General features: G+C 37.1%; 1 protein-coding gene and 1 long non-coding RNA gene across 4 annotated transcripts in view; one reads left to right on the top strand and one right to left on the bottom strand.

The window, feature by feature from the left end:
* Positions 1 to 1,662: 1,662 nt before the first annotated feature.
* The window catches only part of phf2 (PHD finger protein 2), a 22,952-nt gene continuing 5,834 nt past the window's right edge, over positions 1,663 to 18,780 (top strand). For both annotated transcript variants that reach the window (XM_059538246.1, XM_059538245.1), the window contains exons 1-17: positions 1,663 to 2,184; positions 7,655 to 7,738; positions 8,868 to 8,984; positions 9,223 to 9,383; positions 9,497 to 9,638; positions 9,999 to 10,185; positions 10,379 to 10,541; positions 10,637 to 10,724; positions 11,170 to 11,276; positions 12,458 to 12,549; positions 12,637 to 12,726; positions 12,872 to 13,201; positions 13,783 to 13,902; positions 14,651 to 14,766; positions 14,951 to 15,129; positions 15,978 to 16,045; positions 16,622 to 16,791. In XM_059538246.1, coding sequence (XP_059394229.1) covers positions 2,087 to 2,184; positions 7,655 to 7,738; positions 8,868 to 8,984; positions 9,223 to 9,383; positions 9,497 to 9,638; positions 9,999 to 10,185; positions 10,379 to 10,541; positions 10,637 to 10,724; positions 11,170 to 11,276; positions 12,458 to 12,549; positions 12,637 to 12,726; positions 12,872 to 13,201; positions 13,783 to 13,902; positions 14,651 to 14,766; positions 14,951 to 15,129; positions 15,978 to 16,045; positions 16,622 to 16,791 — 2,312 coding nt within the window. In that variant the 5' untranslated portion in view covers positions 1,663 to 2,086. The remainder of the gene's footprint in view (positions 2,185 to 7,654; positions 7,739 to 8,867; positions 8,985 to 9,222; positions 9,384 to 9,496; positions 9,639 to 9,998; positions 10,186 to 10,378; positions 10,542 to 10,636; positions 10,725 to 11,169; positions 11,277 to 12,457; positions 12,550 to 12,636; positions 12,727 to 12,871; positions 13,202 to 13,782; positions 13,903 to 14,650; positions 14,767 to 14,950; positions 15,130 to 15,977; positions 16,046 to 16,621; positions 16,792 to 18,780) is intronic.
* Positions 16,606 to 18,780, bottom strand: part of LOC132126768 (uncharacterized) — a 20,048-nt gene continuing 17,873 nt past the window's right edge. The window contains exons 3-4 of one of the 2 annotated variants that reach the window (XR_009427450.1): positions 18,025 to 18,101; positions 16,606 to 16,703 (exon numbers count right to left, since the gene is read on the bottom strand). This is a non-coding gene — a long non-coding RNA (uncharacterized LOC132126768). The remainder of the gene's footprint in view (positions 16,704 to 18,024; positions 18,102 to 18,780) is intronic. The other variant, XR_009427451.1, reaches the window with a different exon arrangement.

Here is an 18,780-nt window from a genome sequence, read left to right as displayed (position 1 = left end):
CTCAAACTTTCCTAAGTTTTTACTACAGGTTGCACATGCCTTTTTCCATGCTATCACAGTATTTCAGCTTTGCAACAGCATGGGGATGTTTTCGGCCCCCTGCTGGAGAATAATCTGTCAAGTCATGATGTTTAGTTAAAGCTCCATGAAAACAACAATGTTCGATAACAGGGTTTCTGCAGGTTTCAATATGGTCTTGAGTCTTAATTTACCCTTCCATAAATTAAAGCTTAAACTCATCAAGCCAGTGCACTACTTTTCTGCATGAAAAAAAAGTTGTTTTGTTTTAGTTTTTTCCCCCTGTACAGATATATTAGTGTCCTTAAATAAAGATACATTTACTTCAGATGCAAATTGAACAACTGATGTCTTGGTTTTGAGAAACTGAATACAATTATGTGAGCTAATGCTTAAAACAAGAACAACATCTATCAATGGGGTATGGAAACTTGTTTTCCCTTTGAATTGAGTTGATTTATCTGAGCCCACTGGCAGACATTTGTTTGTGTTGTAATTATAAACTCACTTTTTGATCAATTTCTCATAAAACAAGACTTGTGTATGTATCTTGATTTAAGAATCTTTAGACATTTCCACTAGAAAACAAAAATATTGAGGAGGGACATCTTTTTTTTCTCAGTATGATTACATTTTGTAGGAAGTTGTATTTTCAAACTTTGAGGAACTGCTAATACAGGACATTTACATTTACAGATCATATTGATGTGTTACATTGTCTTTGCTTGGTCTTAAAGAGTCTTAAAAAATATCAAGACTTAGCCTTGCAAGAAAACCCTGTATAAATATAAAATTGTAAATATTTTTATAATCAAAAAAATATATATAATAACTGGCCTTTTTTGTATTATGCAAACCAAATGCCAAATTTAACTCTCTTCCTTTTTTCCTGAGTTTGACTTTGTGGAAGCCTTGAGAACCATAAGAAGTTGACATTAGCGCACTGAGAGGTGGAAGTATGAACACTACACCAAATCTCTATCCCATCTAGACCATCGAGCACCACCAATAGGTCAAATTTGTAACTTAACTGTGTGAACACAGCTGACCAAATTTGATTTGAATATTCACCTAACTATATATATATGTACATACACAAACACACACACACACACACACACACACAGTTGAAGTCAAAATTTTACATACACCTTGCAAAATCAAGGTGTTTCAAATACTCACTGATGCTCCAGAAGGAAAAACAATGCATTAAGAGCCGGGGGGAGAAAACCTTTTGAATTTGAGGCCATTTTTAAAAATTCAACTTATTTTCTCTTGTGGACTATTTAAATGTCTTAAATGTGAATCATCTTATTCGGGTCAGTAGGCTACTATACAAACAATATCATGCATTTTGTATGCTCCCTCTTATTTTGGTAAAATAATTTAAATGTAAAAACAGTAGCAAGGTGTGTTTAAACTTTTGACTTAAACTTTTATATATTAAAAAAATAATATATAATTGATGTATGTGTGCATGCGTTATTTTTTTTAAGTTTATGCGTGTTTAATAACTAGTCATTAATAATAATATGTAGCAGAAATTTAAATGAGCAGCTTATCAAAACTTGAACTAACCCTCTGTTCTTATAATCCTTTCACTTCTGTGCCATAACTGCGTGAGACATTATTAACGCGTGTCATAGACTCTGCTGCAGCTGGTTCGGCGGTTGGCTGGAGATCCCTGGCGGTGGATTTTTGTCTTTCTATCGTCCCGGGAAACCCTGAGAAGCAGCCGCAGCGTTTAATGAACTCCATTCATCTGGACCAGCATGACCGAGGCGATTTTGCCCGTCTTGTAGACTGACGTAACAATATTACAATGAAAGGATGCATTTTCTTGGGCTTTATGAAAGTCTCGTCGCTTGTATAGTCACCAGGGGGCATGCACACGTCAATGCAGCGCGGGAAACATTTTAACATCGTAACATTGTAACGTCGGATCGGGGGAACGTTCGAATGGACGCAGGAGCAGCTCCGCGGCTCTTCATATCGCTGTAGTTTGTGTTACGGGAGGTTCCTGCTGCCCCCATCCATCTCTCCGGCTGTTGTTGTGAATTGATCTAACATGGCGACTGTACCCGTCTATTGCATCTGCAGATTACCTTACGACGTAACCCAGTTTATGATCGAATGCGACGCCTGCAAAGACTGGTTTCACGGCAGGTAACAGCAATATTTCGTTCAACTATTTAAGTGTGGATTTGGATGGACGCGTTTTGCTCGCGTGCGCACATTTTGTATTGCTCTGAAGAGCGAGGGCCGCTTGAAGAAGAAGGCGGAGTTATATTTAGCTGGCTCGGTTGACACATTTTTGTGAACGGTACAAAAGATTTTCTTAATCGTAAAGCCATTTCGATGTATTTTCCGCGATGTGGGCTCGATCTGCGTGCATCACACGCTTTGGTCGCGTCTCAGACTGGATCGACGTTGTCGTAGTAGTGAGCCGTGGGTTTCTGCGAACACGAATGGCTTTTCTTTTACACATTTTACCTTCCTTTTTTATGCGCCCTATTCGTCCAGATCTGCTCCTACATCAGTGCTTTAGGCGGCTTGGAACTGTATAAAAACTGTCATTTCTGGTGTCTGCTGGAAGAATAATAGACTGCATATGAGCCAGACATTGCAGATTCAGAGCTGCTCTGTACATTTTTAACACGTATGACATCTAACCATTCATCATAATCAAAACCAGTAAGTTCAGATTTATTTCCCGTGTATTGCTGGGAAGCATCACTGACAGCAGCATGTATCGGAGCAAACGAGTTTAGCTCGATCCAATAACGGGAGTCAATCTGGAGTCTGTTCATTTTTCTGAATTCATCTTAAATTTCCCCCGCTGATTGGTTTGTTTGCTGAGCGAGAGCGAAACTGAAGCGAGAAAAGGCTTCAAATGATGTTTCTTCAATGTAAACAAAGAACAAGCGTTCCAGTTCACTGACTGATACTTTTACGCGCGTTTAATTTTAACCCTTTATTGAGCCGAGTTATTGTTACTCTTCAGACGTTCCAGGCCGAATATGCTGCTAACTGCATATTCGAATGTATAGAAATAGTTTGAATCGACACAGATTTGGATGTTTCTGTTGGAGTGTCTGAGCTTTACCGCTCACAGTGATTTTAAACCTCTGTGACCTTTATGAAGAGGGTATGCCTCAGATCAGGAGAGAAACCAGTTATGGCTAAGTATGGCTTAAAAGTGTGTACACGTACCAGCTTTAAAATAATCACACTGCTTTAAAATGTATCATGTTATCTATAGCATTTAGTTATTTAGCTAACTTAATGTGCTTTATAATAGAGTCTATATGGAAAATATAGTGATATTTATAAGAATTAACTTTGTGCCATCTTGAATTTAAACTGGTCACACTTCTAAAAAAAATGTATGAATATTTAAGTTTAATTTGACAGATCTGACTGCTTCGCTGAACCGTGAAAGGTTTCGATTGCAGCATTCATAGATATATAGATCTTTATATCTTTAAAGGTTTTCCACCTACATAGCTTAATGCTATAAGCCAATAAATGGATGAAAGAAATTCACAAGCCCTAATCATTTGAGTGGAATCCAGTTTAATTCTTCAAATAGTGAGACCTATCTTTTTCAAGTGTGGGAAAGCGCACAGTTAACAAAACACTTGACACAGATACACAAACAGAAATGCAGAAAAAGCTCAGCAGATTTCATAGTACTGGAAAGCCTGTCATTCACAATCAAACACTTCCCCCACCATTTGTGTGTTAGTTTATAAAATATTTTAGTTAATTTGATGATGATAGGAGTGTACACTCAGATCCATTAAACACACTTGACTTGTAAACGCATTGCACAGAATTCAACAGATAAGCTGTTCTGTTTTTATTTTATTTATTTGGCCTGGTTAATATTTTCGAATTGTCAGTTCTTTCATTCAAAGTGACTTCCAGCTGGCCAGTTGTAGGAAGAACCTCTGTAGGTAACTTAGGATCACAGTTCTCAGAATTACAGAAAAACTGGAACTTGTTAAAGTTGTGTTTTCCAGGCTTGAAAAAAACTTTTAGAAACAACTTTTTTTTTTAAAACTGATCAGATGACAAATGAGCATCATCACCTAAGATATTAATAAGTAGTTCCACTTCCACAATATTACATTTTCCTGTTGTTGCCTCAATTAATCCTATAACAGCCCTAGTATTTATATGTTTCATAAATGTTTAATCAGTTCCAAAAGGTTCCTCTATGATCAGCATAAATTTCCATCAAGGATAAACATGTTGATATAATGATTTCTACAAGCTTACTGGCAGGCGAACAGAAATGAAGACGCTTTTTAACACTGCCGTCTGAAACACACACACACACACACTGAAACACATGCTGGTGTTTGTGGTTGTGGGTGTATGCTCTCGAATCATCAGGTGGTAATAAATGACATCATTCCCGTCTTTCACAGGGCAGGATGCCAGCTACAAGTGGCGCATCAGATCCTAAATGAAATTTGTCCCATTAACAATAATAGCTAGTCTGTAACAGAGCAGCTTTGGCATATTGTGCAACTTTATTAAATATATTATAATAAAACGCTAATTGCACCTGCCTTGAGGACAACCTCACATGGAGAATTATTTAGAGTTGCTATAATATAATATAATATAATAATGGTACATTCTTTAATGCTTTGTTGTTGTTGTTCTACTTACTGATCAAATCTCCTGTACTGCGAACAACCAAAACTATAATAACAGGTGTTTTTTCTTGTATTGGGTATGTTCTTATAGTTTTTTTTGTCTGTCATGACAGTGCGTATTTACATTGTCTCAGAGTGAAAATCCAGTCACATGTTCTTCAAGGGACGGCCTCATGCCTGATTTAGTTTGTTGAATGGCCTTTCAATAATTTTTTTTTCTCTGAATATTCTTGACTTTTGACTGATGTGACTCTAGATATCTAGTTGTTATCATTAAACTCTTGATTATGTTACTTTCTTGTCATTCAGGCATGAAACGGAGTACAAGAACTGCATTGAGGTACTGAAGGTGTCGTTGCTGCTTTTGAGAAGATGCTTTCTTAGACGCTATTATTTCCTGAAAGTGGTTTTGAGACTTTCTCTTTGGACTGTTGACACTTAACATACAAAATGGCCCTGTAAATGAGCATCACAATCATGTGCTCGCTCTGCTGCGAATCCATTGCAGGTGGTTGCACAAAGAGACATGTTGTATTGAATGTAATTTGACAGAGAGAATGCGTTTGTCTGTTCAGTCTTAAAAGAACCGTTGTGCACAAAAATGAATATTCTCTCATTATTGACTCTCCTTTCATTGACTCACCTTTCTGTTGTTAAAACCTTTTTCCAGTAGAGATTTTTTGAAGAACCTTCACAGTTTACTTCACAAGTAATATAGCACATACATATTATTTTCTAATGTTTTCATTGCTTTTTGGATCTTGACCACTGTGGTTGTTATAAATTATTGTTGCATGAACATTCTTCAAAAATTCTACTTTTGTGTTCTTTATCAGTAAAAATGGCAAATTCAGCTTCACCATCAAATCACATTTTGCCATCACAGGAGTATGCCTTTTTTAAACTATATTAAAGTATAAAGTATTTCAAAATATTATGCTTTTTACTGTATTGTACAAACATTGAGACTACTATCAAAAACATGTTACATATGTACATTAAATATTTGTTTTAATGGGGAATACAAAATTAGATTTTTTTAAGGGGCTGGAATTACATAATGGTGAATAAATAACTGAACAATATTAAATTTGGGGTAAACCGCTCCTTAAATTCAAAAAGGGATTGGTCTCTTAATGGCAGCACCCATATGCTCATGATAAGGATTAGCTGAGGAAAGACCTTTGAGTGTATTTCACTGCTAATCCTGATGCACGAGTGGGTGGTTTGACCCTTCACACCCACATACACTCTTTGTTGTAGAGATTTGGCTTCTTTTACTTTTGCTATTTTTCAAGGGTGCTGACACCACCCACCATCTGAGTGGACAGCGTGTGTGATATTCATACGACTGCACGTAGTAATTATACCACACTGGAGGAGAGCCATAATGGACACTCCCAATTCAGTATTTACTCATGACCCGTGAACAGCTCCTCCTAATGGCAGGAATGCGTTATAGGGTTTATATTATTATTATTATTATAGGGAGAACATTTGCTCTGCAGATGGGGTGACAAAAATGCATACAGTGCCTATAAAAAGTTTTGAGCTTCTTGGAGGTTTTTCATGTTTGATTCATTTACACCATTGAAATGTTTTGTTGCTACTGATCAGACTTGTAATGTCAACATAAAACAGATGTGAAACAATTACAAATATGAAAATGAGAGAAAAAGATCACAACGTTTTAGTTCTTCACAATATCTTCTTTAGAGTTACACATGAGAGAGAATAGGTTTGGGACAACGTGAGGGTGAGTAAATGGTGACAGAATTTTCAGTGTTGGGTGGACTGTCCCTCTTATATGACATGTTAGTGCACTCGGTTGGATTTTCAAGACACAACAAAGTTAAACGAAGATCACTTGTGTGAAGTCAAGGGCCACTAAGTGACCACTGACAACTCTGAAGTGACTGATACAACCACTGTTGCTTGGGTGCTTTAGCAGCTTAATAGGACATTTGCGAAGAGAAAGCCACTGTTAAAAATGTCACATGACATCTCAGTTGAAGTTTTGCCAGAAGGCATGTGGTAGACTCTGAAGCCAGCTGGAAGAAAGTTGAGCTTGTTGGCCATCAGACTAAATGCCATATTTGGCGTATACCAGCAGAATATATCACCCTGTAGCCAAAGACTGGTTGCCCACTGAAGCTAAGCAGGGGTGAGCCTGGTCAGTACCTTGATTGGAATACTAAGTTGCTGCTGGAAGAGGTGGTAATGAGGCCAGCAGGAGGTGCTCACTCTGCAGTCTGTGTGGTCCCAATTTCCCAGTATAGTGATGGGACACTATACTGTAAAAAGCACCGTCCTTCATATGTGACATTAAACCGAGCTCCTGACTATCTGTGGTCATTAAAAATCCCAGGATGTCCTTCGAAAAAGAGTAAGGGGTGTAACAATTGTTTTCTGACTAACATAGCCTCCTAACAATCCCCATATTTATCTACTGATTGGCTTCATCTCCTCTCCACCAATAAACTGGTGTGTGATGGTCATTCTGGTGCACTATGGCTCCTGTCACATCCAGGTGAATGCTGCACACTGGTGGTGTTTGAGGAGATTCCTCCCTTCCATGTAAAGTGCTTTGAGTAGAGTACCCAGAAAAGCGCTATATACATGTAATACATTATTATTGTGAACACTGTGCATCATCGGAAACTCACTATCCCCACTTTGCAGGACTGGATTATGGACCAGGACTGTTCCCTGGACCTCCAAAACCTCAGGACATGTGGCCTGAGTCTGCTAAACAAAGCAGACCACTAGGGGCTCTCTAAGGGGCAGCCATGGGCTGGTAAACAGCAGTGGGTAGATGTGCGAGAGACTTGTCCATAATGTTTGGAGAAAGCCATCTGTTAACATTCCCATTGGGAATATTTCATCAGAATCCATGGCTGGAACCACGATTAACTAGATTTTATATGCCGTAACTGAGTGCTGATATGCTGTTTGTTCTGTTACAGCTGTGTGGGAGTGGATGAAGATGAAGCACCAGATATTGACATCTATCACTGTCCTAACTGTGAAAAGACCCACGGCAAATCCACCTGCAAGTATCTTTCATTTCTACTGTGAATGAATAAGGTGTTACTCAAGTCAGGTCACCTTTATTTATATAGTGCTTTATGCAATACGGATTGTTTCAAAGCAGCTTTACAGTAATAAACAAGACAGTAACAGTCAAATGAGACAAAGCGAAATTAATTCAATTGGATTTTTAATTCAACAATGGGGTTATCATTCAGCTCAGTGTTGATTCATCAATTATGAAATGTTCAGTTCAGCTATAAACAGCTCTGTAAAAGGCAAAAGGGTTGCTATTCAGTTCAAGTGAATTCAGTGTTTATATATAATTTATTATTCATATATAGGTCTCTTGAAGCATCCTGGAGACGTTGCCACAGTTCTCATGGATTTAGTCTGTCTCAGTTTGTTCTGTTTCTTACAGAATTAATGGCAATTAATGGCAAAATTAATGAATGATATTTCCTATTGACACACAACAGCAAAAGATAGAAATAACTGACTTTTATACCAAATAACCATTTTTTAGCTGGTGAAATATATAATATTAAGCAGTACAAATGTACAATATTCAGTATATTAGAATGATTTCTGAATGGAGTAATGATGCTAAATATTCAGCTTTGCTATTGCAGGAGTAAATTACATTTTAAAATGTATATAAAAATATAAAATGGTTATAATAAATAATGTTCTGTAATGTTACTGGTTTATTGTATTTTTTCTCTCTTTCTTTGTTTGGATGCAATTTAATTTATATTTTAATTAATCATCATTTTCAGATTTATATTTTTGTACAAACAAAAGATGAGGGTCTTAATTTATTGTATGAATCCAACACTTTAATAAATGAAGACAAGCTTTAGATAATTGTTCAAATTTATTTATAACTAAAGCAGACTTAGCCCATTAAAACCTCCCACTGAATTTAGATTGATGAAAATAATTCACTTTAAAATAAGATTTGGTTACAAACCAAACCATTATGTTGATGTTTAAAATGTTCTTATCTTCTGTACACACTCGTACATTTATGCTTTTGCTACTGCAGCTTGCAGATGGTTTTATTATTATTTTTGCTTCATTAAGTAAGACTTGTGTTCATGGTGTCTGATTTAGATTTTGCTGGTTTCATCTGTTTACAATTTTAACAGTGAAAAAGAAAAAGAGCTGGAATAAGCATGACACGGGACAAAGTGGAGACGTCAGACCGGTTCAAAACGGCAGTCAGGTGTTCATAAAAGAGCTGCGTAGCAGGACATTCCCCAGGTACAGTACACCTTTGTGAAGATCATGCCAGTGAAGAATTTAAAGGGCCAGTGCTCCTGATAAAATCCAAGTCCTTCAGTTGATTTAGTGTCCAGCAGATGGCGCTCCATGATCAGCTTTGCTCAGGCTCTGAACTTTTCCACCAGACAGGCGAACTGATGAAAATTCCAGTATGATGTACTGGAGAAACTGTATAGGTGACTGTAGGTAACATGCTGACGTTTGTTTTCCACTGCAGTTCAGAAGATGTGGTGGTCAAGCTGTCTGGAAGTCAGATGACGTTGGACTACCTTGAGGAGAATGGATTCAATGAGCCAATACTCATCCAGAAGAAAGATGGGCTGGGGATGGCTATGCCTGCGCCCACGTTCTACATCAGTGATGTGGAAAACTATGTCGGTAAGTGTTTTATGAGGTATTATAAAACCAATGTTCTGATGATCAGTATGGAAGTATATCTGTATGTGCAATATGTTTATGTTCTAACTGATTTGAACGTTTCTCGTTCAAAGGACCTGATGTTCTTGTGGATGTTGTCGATGTAACCAAACAGACACAAAGCCAGATGAAGTTAAAAGAATTTGTTGATTATTACTACAGCACAAACAGAAAGAAAGTATTAAATGTGATCAACCTTGAGTTTTCAGACACAAGGTAAGCAGTCCTATACAAAGTCAGATAGGGTTGTGAAGATACATTTACTTTATACAAATGGCTGTCAAATTTCAAATTTTGGCAGCAAATTTGATACAGCAAATACATTATTAACATTAATATTAGTAAATTAAAAGGCATTTAGCCTTTTTTACTTTCTCCGTTAAACAGTACTTTAACAGTACTTTACAGTAACAGTAGTTTTTTTTTTCTTCTAAGTAACAATGAAAAAATTTTAATGTTCGCATTTTACAGCAGTTATTAAGTACAATACACAGTCTGGATGTCAGTATATTATTGTGTGTCATTAATTTGGTTTGGTAACAGGAATATTTACTATTCTTCCTTTCATGTCTCTAGAATGGCCAATATTGTTGAGAGTCCGCAAATAGTTCGGAAGTTATCCTGGGTGGAAAATTACTGGCCTGACGATGCATTGTTGGGGAAGCCCAAAGTGTCCAAATATTGTCTCATATGTGTGAAAGACAGCTACACAGACTTCCACATTGAGTGTGGAGGCGCCTCTGTGTGGTATCATGTACTGAAGGTGACTCCTGCATGTTATATCTCAGTGTTATTGCTAAAATGAAAAGTATTTCAAATTTGTATTTAATAATGAAACTTTTTTTTTTTATTCGTAATGCTTACCATGATTTTACTTAAGGAAGTGCTGCATTCAGCCATTGAATACTGTTGCATAGTGGATGTTGAACATTGTATTTCATCTGTGTGTTGTAAAGGGAGAGAAAATCTTCTTTCTGATCAAGCCCACTTCTGCCAACCTTTCTCTGTACGAGCGCTGGAGGTCCTCCTCCAACCACAGCGAGATGTTTTTTGCTGACCAAGTGGACAAGTGTTACAAGTGCACACTGAAACAAGGGCAAACTCTTTTCATTCCATCAGGTGAGATCATTTTTAATAATTTTTACTTTTAAATGAATTCATGAAGTTCTTAGATAACAACATTGCCTTGTTGTTGTTTTTTTATATAATGGCAGGTTGGATTAATGCAATACTGACTCCTGTAGACTGCTTAGCCTTCTCTGGGCATTTTGTCCACAGTCTGAGTGTGGAGATGCAAATGAGGTCAGTGATCTGCTCAATGCATCAAATTAAGAGAACTGTTGCATTTGATGCATTGTTAGATTAGCAGTATATCTCAGTTTCAGGTTGTTGTTTAAACTATGCATACATATATAGAACTGTAAATATATTAAGTATGGTGGGGTGGATGTGTACTGTGATTATTATGTGGAATTACAAAGGCCTAATGTTTGCCATTTTAAAGTTATTCCATGCAGTTTGTCATGCAATGACAACTGGTGAACACTGATCCATTTGAAGTGCTCAAGCATTAAACATTCCCTGTTCTATTCTTGGCACTTCCAAGCCTGTGTAGCAATGGGAAAAAAAAAGAGAGGAAGTCAAGAGCACATGCTTTTGCCTTCTGAAGAGCATTTTTCACATGTGTGAGACCAAGATTTCCTCTCGAGGCACACTTTTCAGTAATCCTCTTTGCTTCTCCACTCAGGGCATATGAGGTGGAAAAAAGACTCAAAGTTGCCAGCCTCACTCCATTTCCAAACTTGGAGACAGCATGTTGGTATGTGGGGAAATACTACCTGGAGAGGTTTAAAGGTGAGCAATTGATTTAAGATTAAAAAATAAATATATATTTTTTAGTTTGTTTTGTAGTTTCACCAAACTAATAGTATAAAAGTGCAACGTGTCAACTTTACGGCAACCATTTACATTATTGCAAACTTAAATCATTCACAGCAAAGCTCCCCTGAAGTGGCTTCAAAGGTTCTGCTTTCAAAAATTGCCTTTCCATCCTGCACAGCAGAAGATTTATCCATAATAGTGAACTTTGGGACTGGAAATAAAAATATCTAATGTCGTAAGGTAGACTCAAATGGCTTCCTTCCCCTTCGCTTTGTGCGTGATCCTCGAAGGGGTCTGCTGAGCAGATGACGAGGATCTGGATAGCGGCATATTATTGCAGTCATTAAATCGGTGCATCGTGGAGTTCACAGATGATTAGCTTCAAAAGGCAGAATCACTTGCTCCATTACAACCTGGTGTTTAAACTCCCCTCATCTGGCCTTGGACTGCGTGTTTATATTTCCACCATTTTACCCCGTCACGTTACTTAAATTTGCCAGATTGCTGTAGAGCGCACATTGCAAAAAAGACCGCAGTTGGTCTCCAAGCTATCTGATGTTCAGAGGGGGGACTCAGCTATCAAGGTCATCTTTTCAAGGGTTCAACTCTCAGGTAGAGAGAAAAGAAAGCCCTTGGCCCCTGGCCCAGCAGGCCGACTGGGCCACCGCCAGCTCTATTGCTTCTCTTCTCATTTCACTGTTTCAGCTTTCACTTTATGTTATTAATTTAAATGCAGTGTGGAATATATTTCCTGTAGTGGCTGTGTATCCAGTCCAATGTAATCAATGTTGAGAGCCGGTGCTCCGAAAAAGCATACGACTGTTTTTGGGCCGCTCTGGATTGAAGTAATCAGTTTGATATATGAATGGCCTTTGTTATTGAACAGTAATGGGTTCGGTTGAAAATGTAGTCCATTTTTATTTCTGGTGTAATGTTTCCCCACAACTCAGTGAGTTTCATGCTCTGAGCGTTTCTGACAGGGCGACCACAGTCTTATGCATTGCTGCTAATGATTTAAGGAAAGTTGGACCTTTCACCAATTTGCCTATTTAGAAAACGGCCCTTTCTATGTCACTTATACGCAACCAGATGATTGTTTAGATCCAGATGGGAATAATGGGACTCTGATGCAAAATTTCCTGATCATTTTGCAGGTTTACATAAGGCAAACAAACAGCCCCCTCCTTACCTGGTACATGGTGCCAAAGTTGTCAACGGAGCATTCAGATCGTGGACTAAAAAACAGGTACATCTTGCTAGTTTTGCTGTACTAGTTTTGCTGATTTAAATAATGTAACTTGACCGTGACTCTTGCTTTTGTCTTTTTCCAAAGGCTCTTTTAGAACATGAGGACGAGCTTCCAGAAAACATGAAGCCAGCGCAGCTCATTAAAGACCTTGCCAAAGAAATTCGGATTTCAGAGGTGAGATGTTGCAAAGTTGTTGGAGACTTGTCTTTACTCTCATTTATTCAGATATGATCTTATGGAGAATTTTTTGTACGTGTTGAATCAACTTTTGTCAGAATCAGTAATGGTTGACAACTTCTCCACTATGTCTTTGACTCAGAACGCAACAAAAGCCATTAAGAATGAACCCAGCAACTCGAAGCCCCCAGCAGAGGAACCCCCGTCTGCTCCATCAGAACCAGAAGAGCTCATATCCCCTGCTCACATCTCCACCCCTCCGAGAGATAAGCCAGCCAGGAAGAAAGCTACAAAGCCACCCAAAATGCCCAAGGCACCCAAACCACCAAAAGAACCCAAAGTTAAAGAAGGTGGCAAAAAGAAAGCGAAGAAAGCGAAAGAAAGTATTTTACCTGAGAAAAAGCCCTCCAGTCTGGCAGCTCTTGAATCTCATGCAAAGGACATCCTGAACAAGATGGACCAGCCCAAAAAAGTAAAGTTTTTTCAGCCTTATGATATTCAATATATATTAATGTATATGAAATTACTTGAAAGGGTGCATTTTCACAAAATACTTAATACTTACAATAAGTAAAATGCAGTAAAAATGTTGTTTTAAAAAAAAACTACCGTTCATTTGCATTATTTGATCACAGTAAAAAAAACATTTAATAACGGTTTTATATTTTACATTATATTTATAGTTTTATTACTCCAGTCTTCAAAGTCAAATGATCCTTTAATAATCATTCTAATATGCTCATTTGATGCTCAAGAAACATCTTATTATTATCCATTTTCAAAACTGATATCTTTTTTAGGATTCTTCAATGAATAGGAACTTCAAAAGCAAGAGGTTTTTTATTTTAAGTATAAATCTTTAGTAACGTTAGAAATGTCTAACTTCCAGTAACAGTTTTGAATTAGTTTACTGAAATAAACTGAACATGAATAATATATAATGATGCTGCACTAGCAGAATCATTGTGAATATATCCCCCTGCTTTAGAACTCTCGGTATAAACTTTAATCCATTTATAATGTCCAACTTTTTTTGTCTCTCACATTACACAGCTGGTAAAGACGGGGATGAGTATTATGGAGAGGGAGATGAGTAAACCGAACGACGTTGATAAGTTTAAGATGATTCGAGAGCATAATAAGAACAAGACGGAGGCCAAATGGAAATATAAGGTAAGTTTGTTAGGTTTACAATATAAGGAAACAACTGTAATGAATACATCTGTGTTGTGGTGTAACACAAGCGTAATGATTTCCTCCACTGCAACGTAGATAAGAAAGCAAAGCTTTGAAAATCCATGCAAATGATATCAAACCCTGACAAGCTGAAAAGTAGCACATAGGGCTTTGGGGATCATCCAGAAGTGATTTACACGTTTCAGATCAAAGCAATCAGCAGAAATAACTCTGTGGCTCAGTCACTTTCTCTGTTCTCGGCTCATCAAATCAGCAGAACTCTTTACCCAGGCTCAGAGTTAACCTAATGCTATAATGCTATGTCATATCCCTGAAATGCCAGCTAAGTATTTACATATGCCTTCCTTTCTACTCTAAAAATGAGTGTGTTGTGTCATTATTGTCGGATAACATGGGACGGCTTTTGTAGGAAAAGCTTAATTCTGGTGAACGGAAGGCATTATAGGGCTTTCGTTCAAGGAGGAAAATTCAATGCCAGACAGCCCAGGAATGTTTGTAGTTGCTCCAAGTCTCCTGATCAGAGTGCTCCTTCGCCACTTGCCAAACATTTGCAGATGGAGAGGAGTCTCTGCTAGAGAGTCTTCAAGGTCATCAGCCGCAATGGCTTCAGTCTTTGACGTCTGATCACAGTGGACATGGCTGACGTCGAAGACCTGTGTAATGTGTGGGACGGGAAGAGTTTCAAAGCACTCATTGTCGTTTGGTGTTTCTTTTCGTCTTTCAGAATAGCAAACCCGATTCGTTATTGAAAATGGAAGAAGAGCACAAATTTGACAAAAGTCTACTGAGCCATAAAGACAATAAATTTGCATTTTCATTGTCGAATAAGAAGTTGTTGGGGTAAGTGCAGTTGTATTGAACTTAATTCTGACATTTCATACAGTTATTAATTTTAATACAAATGATTTCGTTATACTTATAATTTAGAAATATTTGAATTCAGTTGACAGCCCTTATTTTGAGCACCAGATTGTCTCTTCTGACAATCCAACTAATGTTCTTTTCCATCATCTGGCTTTCTCAGATCAAAGATGCTCAAGACCCAGACCAATTCAAGTGTTTTTGGCTCAATACAGAACATAAAGGAAGAAAAACCCAAGCCTGTGAGAGACGAGTATGAGTATGTCTCTGATGAGGGGGAGCTTAAGATTGACGAATTCCCAATCAGGAGGAAAAAGAACGCAGTCAAGAGAGACTTTTCCTGTAAGGTTTTATAATATGCGATCTGGGCCAGGGTGATTTTCTGATTAAATAAAACATCATTTAAGAGCAAAAATTATTATTGACTTTATAATCAGGCCCAGATGGAATCTGCAGCCTTCTGTTACATTTTTTTACACTGATTTAGGCGAAAGTCTACAGAAATGAGTGTTAAACAGTACTATAGTCTTATTGGCTTATCGGTACTGAAAGTATAATAAAGAAGATTTAATAAACAAACACAAATGGGGCGGAGCAAGTTCCCAAAATCAAATCTGCCAATGACGAGTGAATTAAGTAAAATTTTACTTGTCATGAATACTTCTTATGCCAATGACGAGTGAATTAAGAAGTATTCATGACAAGTAAAATTTTACTTAATTCACTCGTCATTGGCAGATTTGATTTTGGGCCCTTGCTCCGCCCCATTTGTGTTTGTTTATTAAATCTTCTTTATTATACTTTCAGATAATAAAGTAATTATAAGTAATATAGTAATAAAGAATTAATATTTTGTCCCAATAACAGTGAATTATTTGTTTTTGTTTTTTACATTTCTTTTTCTTGCATTAATAGATATACAGACGCAACAATTATTTAAAGTTACCACATGTAGTAAAAAAAAGATGGTAAATTTCAAGTTGAAGTTGCAGTTTCTGTCCTATGCATTTCATTTAATGACAGTTTTTGCTTGTAAGTGACACTGTTAATTTTGCTACTTGACTGATGCATATGTAGAAATTTGTGAGAGACTGATTCGATGTTGGCCTGCCGATAAGACATACACTTGTTTTTTAACTTTCATCTCATGCTATGTGAGAATAATGCTGAACATCTGATGTTATTTACAGTTTTATCAAACATCAAAGAGCCCATTCAGCCAGCGAAAAAGCCAAAGCTACAACAGTCGGACATGAAGGTGAGCATAAACTTTATTTAGATAGCTGGTCCAGTGTTATCTAACAGAACATCAATCATATTTCTCTTTAATCAGACAGTGGTAATAACATTAAAAGGCTGATTGACAGTAAACAGGAAGAAATTAGGACAAAATCTAAATCTCCAATCTTTATTTCGTGAAGTAGCTGATTAATTCCTTCTGGATGCATTTAAAACATCGTAGCGCCGATGTTCTCGGCTTGTAATAATTCACCCATTATGTGCTGACTTAAACCAACATACGGCACAAATCAAAGAGAGCAAGCTGCAAGACTGAGCCAAATATCACCTCAAAACTGATGAAGGAAATAGCTGTGGACTGAATCAAATGAGAGTGAGAAAGTTAATCATGACAGAGGCCCAGAGGCAAACAGTTTTAGGGCTTACAGCATATAGCAATAAAAAAAAACACAAACCTAAGAAAAATCATGTCTACTTTTGATAATGCCTATGCGAATATGTGTACTTAGGTCAGGGTATATTAGTATTTTGCTAAGGCAAAACATTTAACAGCTTATGTGAAATGGAGTGTGTTTTATACTTTTTGTTATTACAGAGTCCAGATTCATCAGATGAGGAATCTCTCCAAATAGACACAGAGGCCAAGACAGAGGTCAAAGGTCGTAACTCCAAGGTCTCTAAGAATAAAGGAGGCAGTTCAGCTGGGATTCTGGATCTCCTGCAGGCCAGCAAACAAGTGGGCGGCATTGACTACAGCAACAACAGGTACACACATGACTGTTTTCCATATGTGCGTGAAAGGATCTTAATAGTTTATTTACTTATTTATTGTTATTTTAGATTTGCTTTGGTATTTTTAGCAGCAGAACTTTAAAGAGTGTCACTTCTGTGAATTTTAGCTTGGCATACTTTGGCATGCTGACGCTATCAGAATGGTCAGCAGTTTCTGAGAAATTAATTTCCTCTACATAGTACAGCATTGCCTTTAATATTACATTTCATAATCCGTAGCCTTCAGTGATTGTATAGATTTTGTGCAAAAAAGTGTTCTAAAAATCTAGCCCATATATTTATTGATTGACCTTCTGTCAATTTCGCATTAAAGCTTTTTTTTTTTTACGTTTTAAATGCATATACACATGTAGACAGACATCTTTGGCACTTGCGCTGCACCCAACTGTGTTTGTTTCAAGTTAAAACAGTTTAAAAATACATGGCATTCTGTTCCATGCTGTTTTGCTCCACCCAACTGTTTTTGAACACAAGAATGTGTCTTGTGTGAAAAATCTTGACTAGTATCTGATGTACATGACCCTAAACTAGTGTAATTATACAAGGCTTCCTTAAGCGACTAGTTGTTTAGACAATCCATTGATTGGTCAGTTTTGCACATCCTTAGTTAATGTGACCGAGTATGGATATGTTTTGTCTTTGGCAGAGGGCTAAAGGGAACATACAATTTATGATGAAGCATGTTCCTGACCCTTAAAGAACTGAAACACGTCATATTTCTGCTTAACTGTTAGTTCTTGCACTTCACACTGACTGTAAACACATCGAGCACAGACATTTCTTCATCTGTCGAACCATGGTGAAAGTAATGGTTCTTTATAAGCGGTTTACATGTGCTGGCATTATTTGTTTAATCCCTCTGCACTATTAATTTGTCAAATACAGCAAAAGCTTCAGGCCATTCCTCTTCGTTTTACTGTTTGCTGTTTTGGGCACATTTTTGATGGTCTATTTGCACTGCGCTGAAAGCTGCAAATCAGCTCAACACAAAATGAGAACGAAAACATGGCTAAAATATGTTAATTTCTCAAATAATTTTTTTGTGCTTTTAAACCTGACATATGACTGCAGGATTGTGGGGAGGAAATGCCTCCAGTCAGTTGTGACCACATTAAACGAGCTTTTGACTCATTGTTCCACTTCACTGGTTAATCACTTAATAGGTGGTAATCTGCACAGGCTAAACCTGTATTTTCTGCTGTTTACCTCAAGCTCAGAAGCAGATGTGGACACAATAGTCTACTCCGTTCACATGGCAGAATCTTCTTCTGACACCAAAAGATCTATGGTATATGAAGAGATTTATATGATGATTAACAGGAAATGAACGTTTAGTGACAGGTAAATTAGACAAGCTAGAGTGAGATGTGCAGATTAAGCGGTTGTGATTGTAAGAGAACAAGTCAATTCTGGCTTGTGCTTTCAGTTTTGGTTGAATGACGGTTTAGTATAAATGGGTGTGGAGACATTATAGATAATGCAGGCATACCCTGTGTTGAATCTTAACTTGGGTTTTCATGTTAGTTTACCAGGCCCACCCATTAAATGTAATTAGCAACGAAATGGTTACTTTGGATTTGAGTCCAGACAACAAAACCATACCTCAGCTGCAGTGGAAATTACATCAAACATTTTTATGGTGTTTTAAAGGTGATGCGTGTAATGTTTTCAGTATTAAAATATTATACTATAATAATGTATAATATTTAGGGCTGCTCGATTATGACAAAAATCATAATTGTCGATTATTCCCTTGAAATTGTAATTGCGATTATTAATTGCGATTATCACAATTTACATTAAATGATGTTTATACCGTTGCTTGATGCAACTACATGCCATATTTTTATATGAAAATAAACGAGCTGAAAACTGAAAACACAAAAAACCTTTAGTGCTTTTCTATAATATTAAGCCTCAAATGTCAACTATAAATCGGATTTGTTTCTTCTTTAAATTATA

This window comes from Carassius carassius, chromosome 44 (genome assembly GCF_963082965.1).
Source record: "Carassius carassius chromosome 44, fCarCar2.1, whole genome shotgun sequence".
NCBI lineage: Eukaryota > Metazoa > Chordata > Actinopteri > Cypriniformes > Cyprinidae > Carassius > Carassius carassius.
This window is presented reverse-complemented; position numbering and strand designations above follow the sequence as displayed.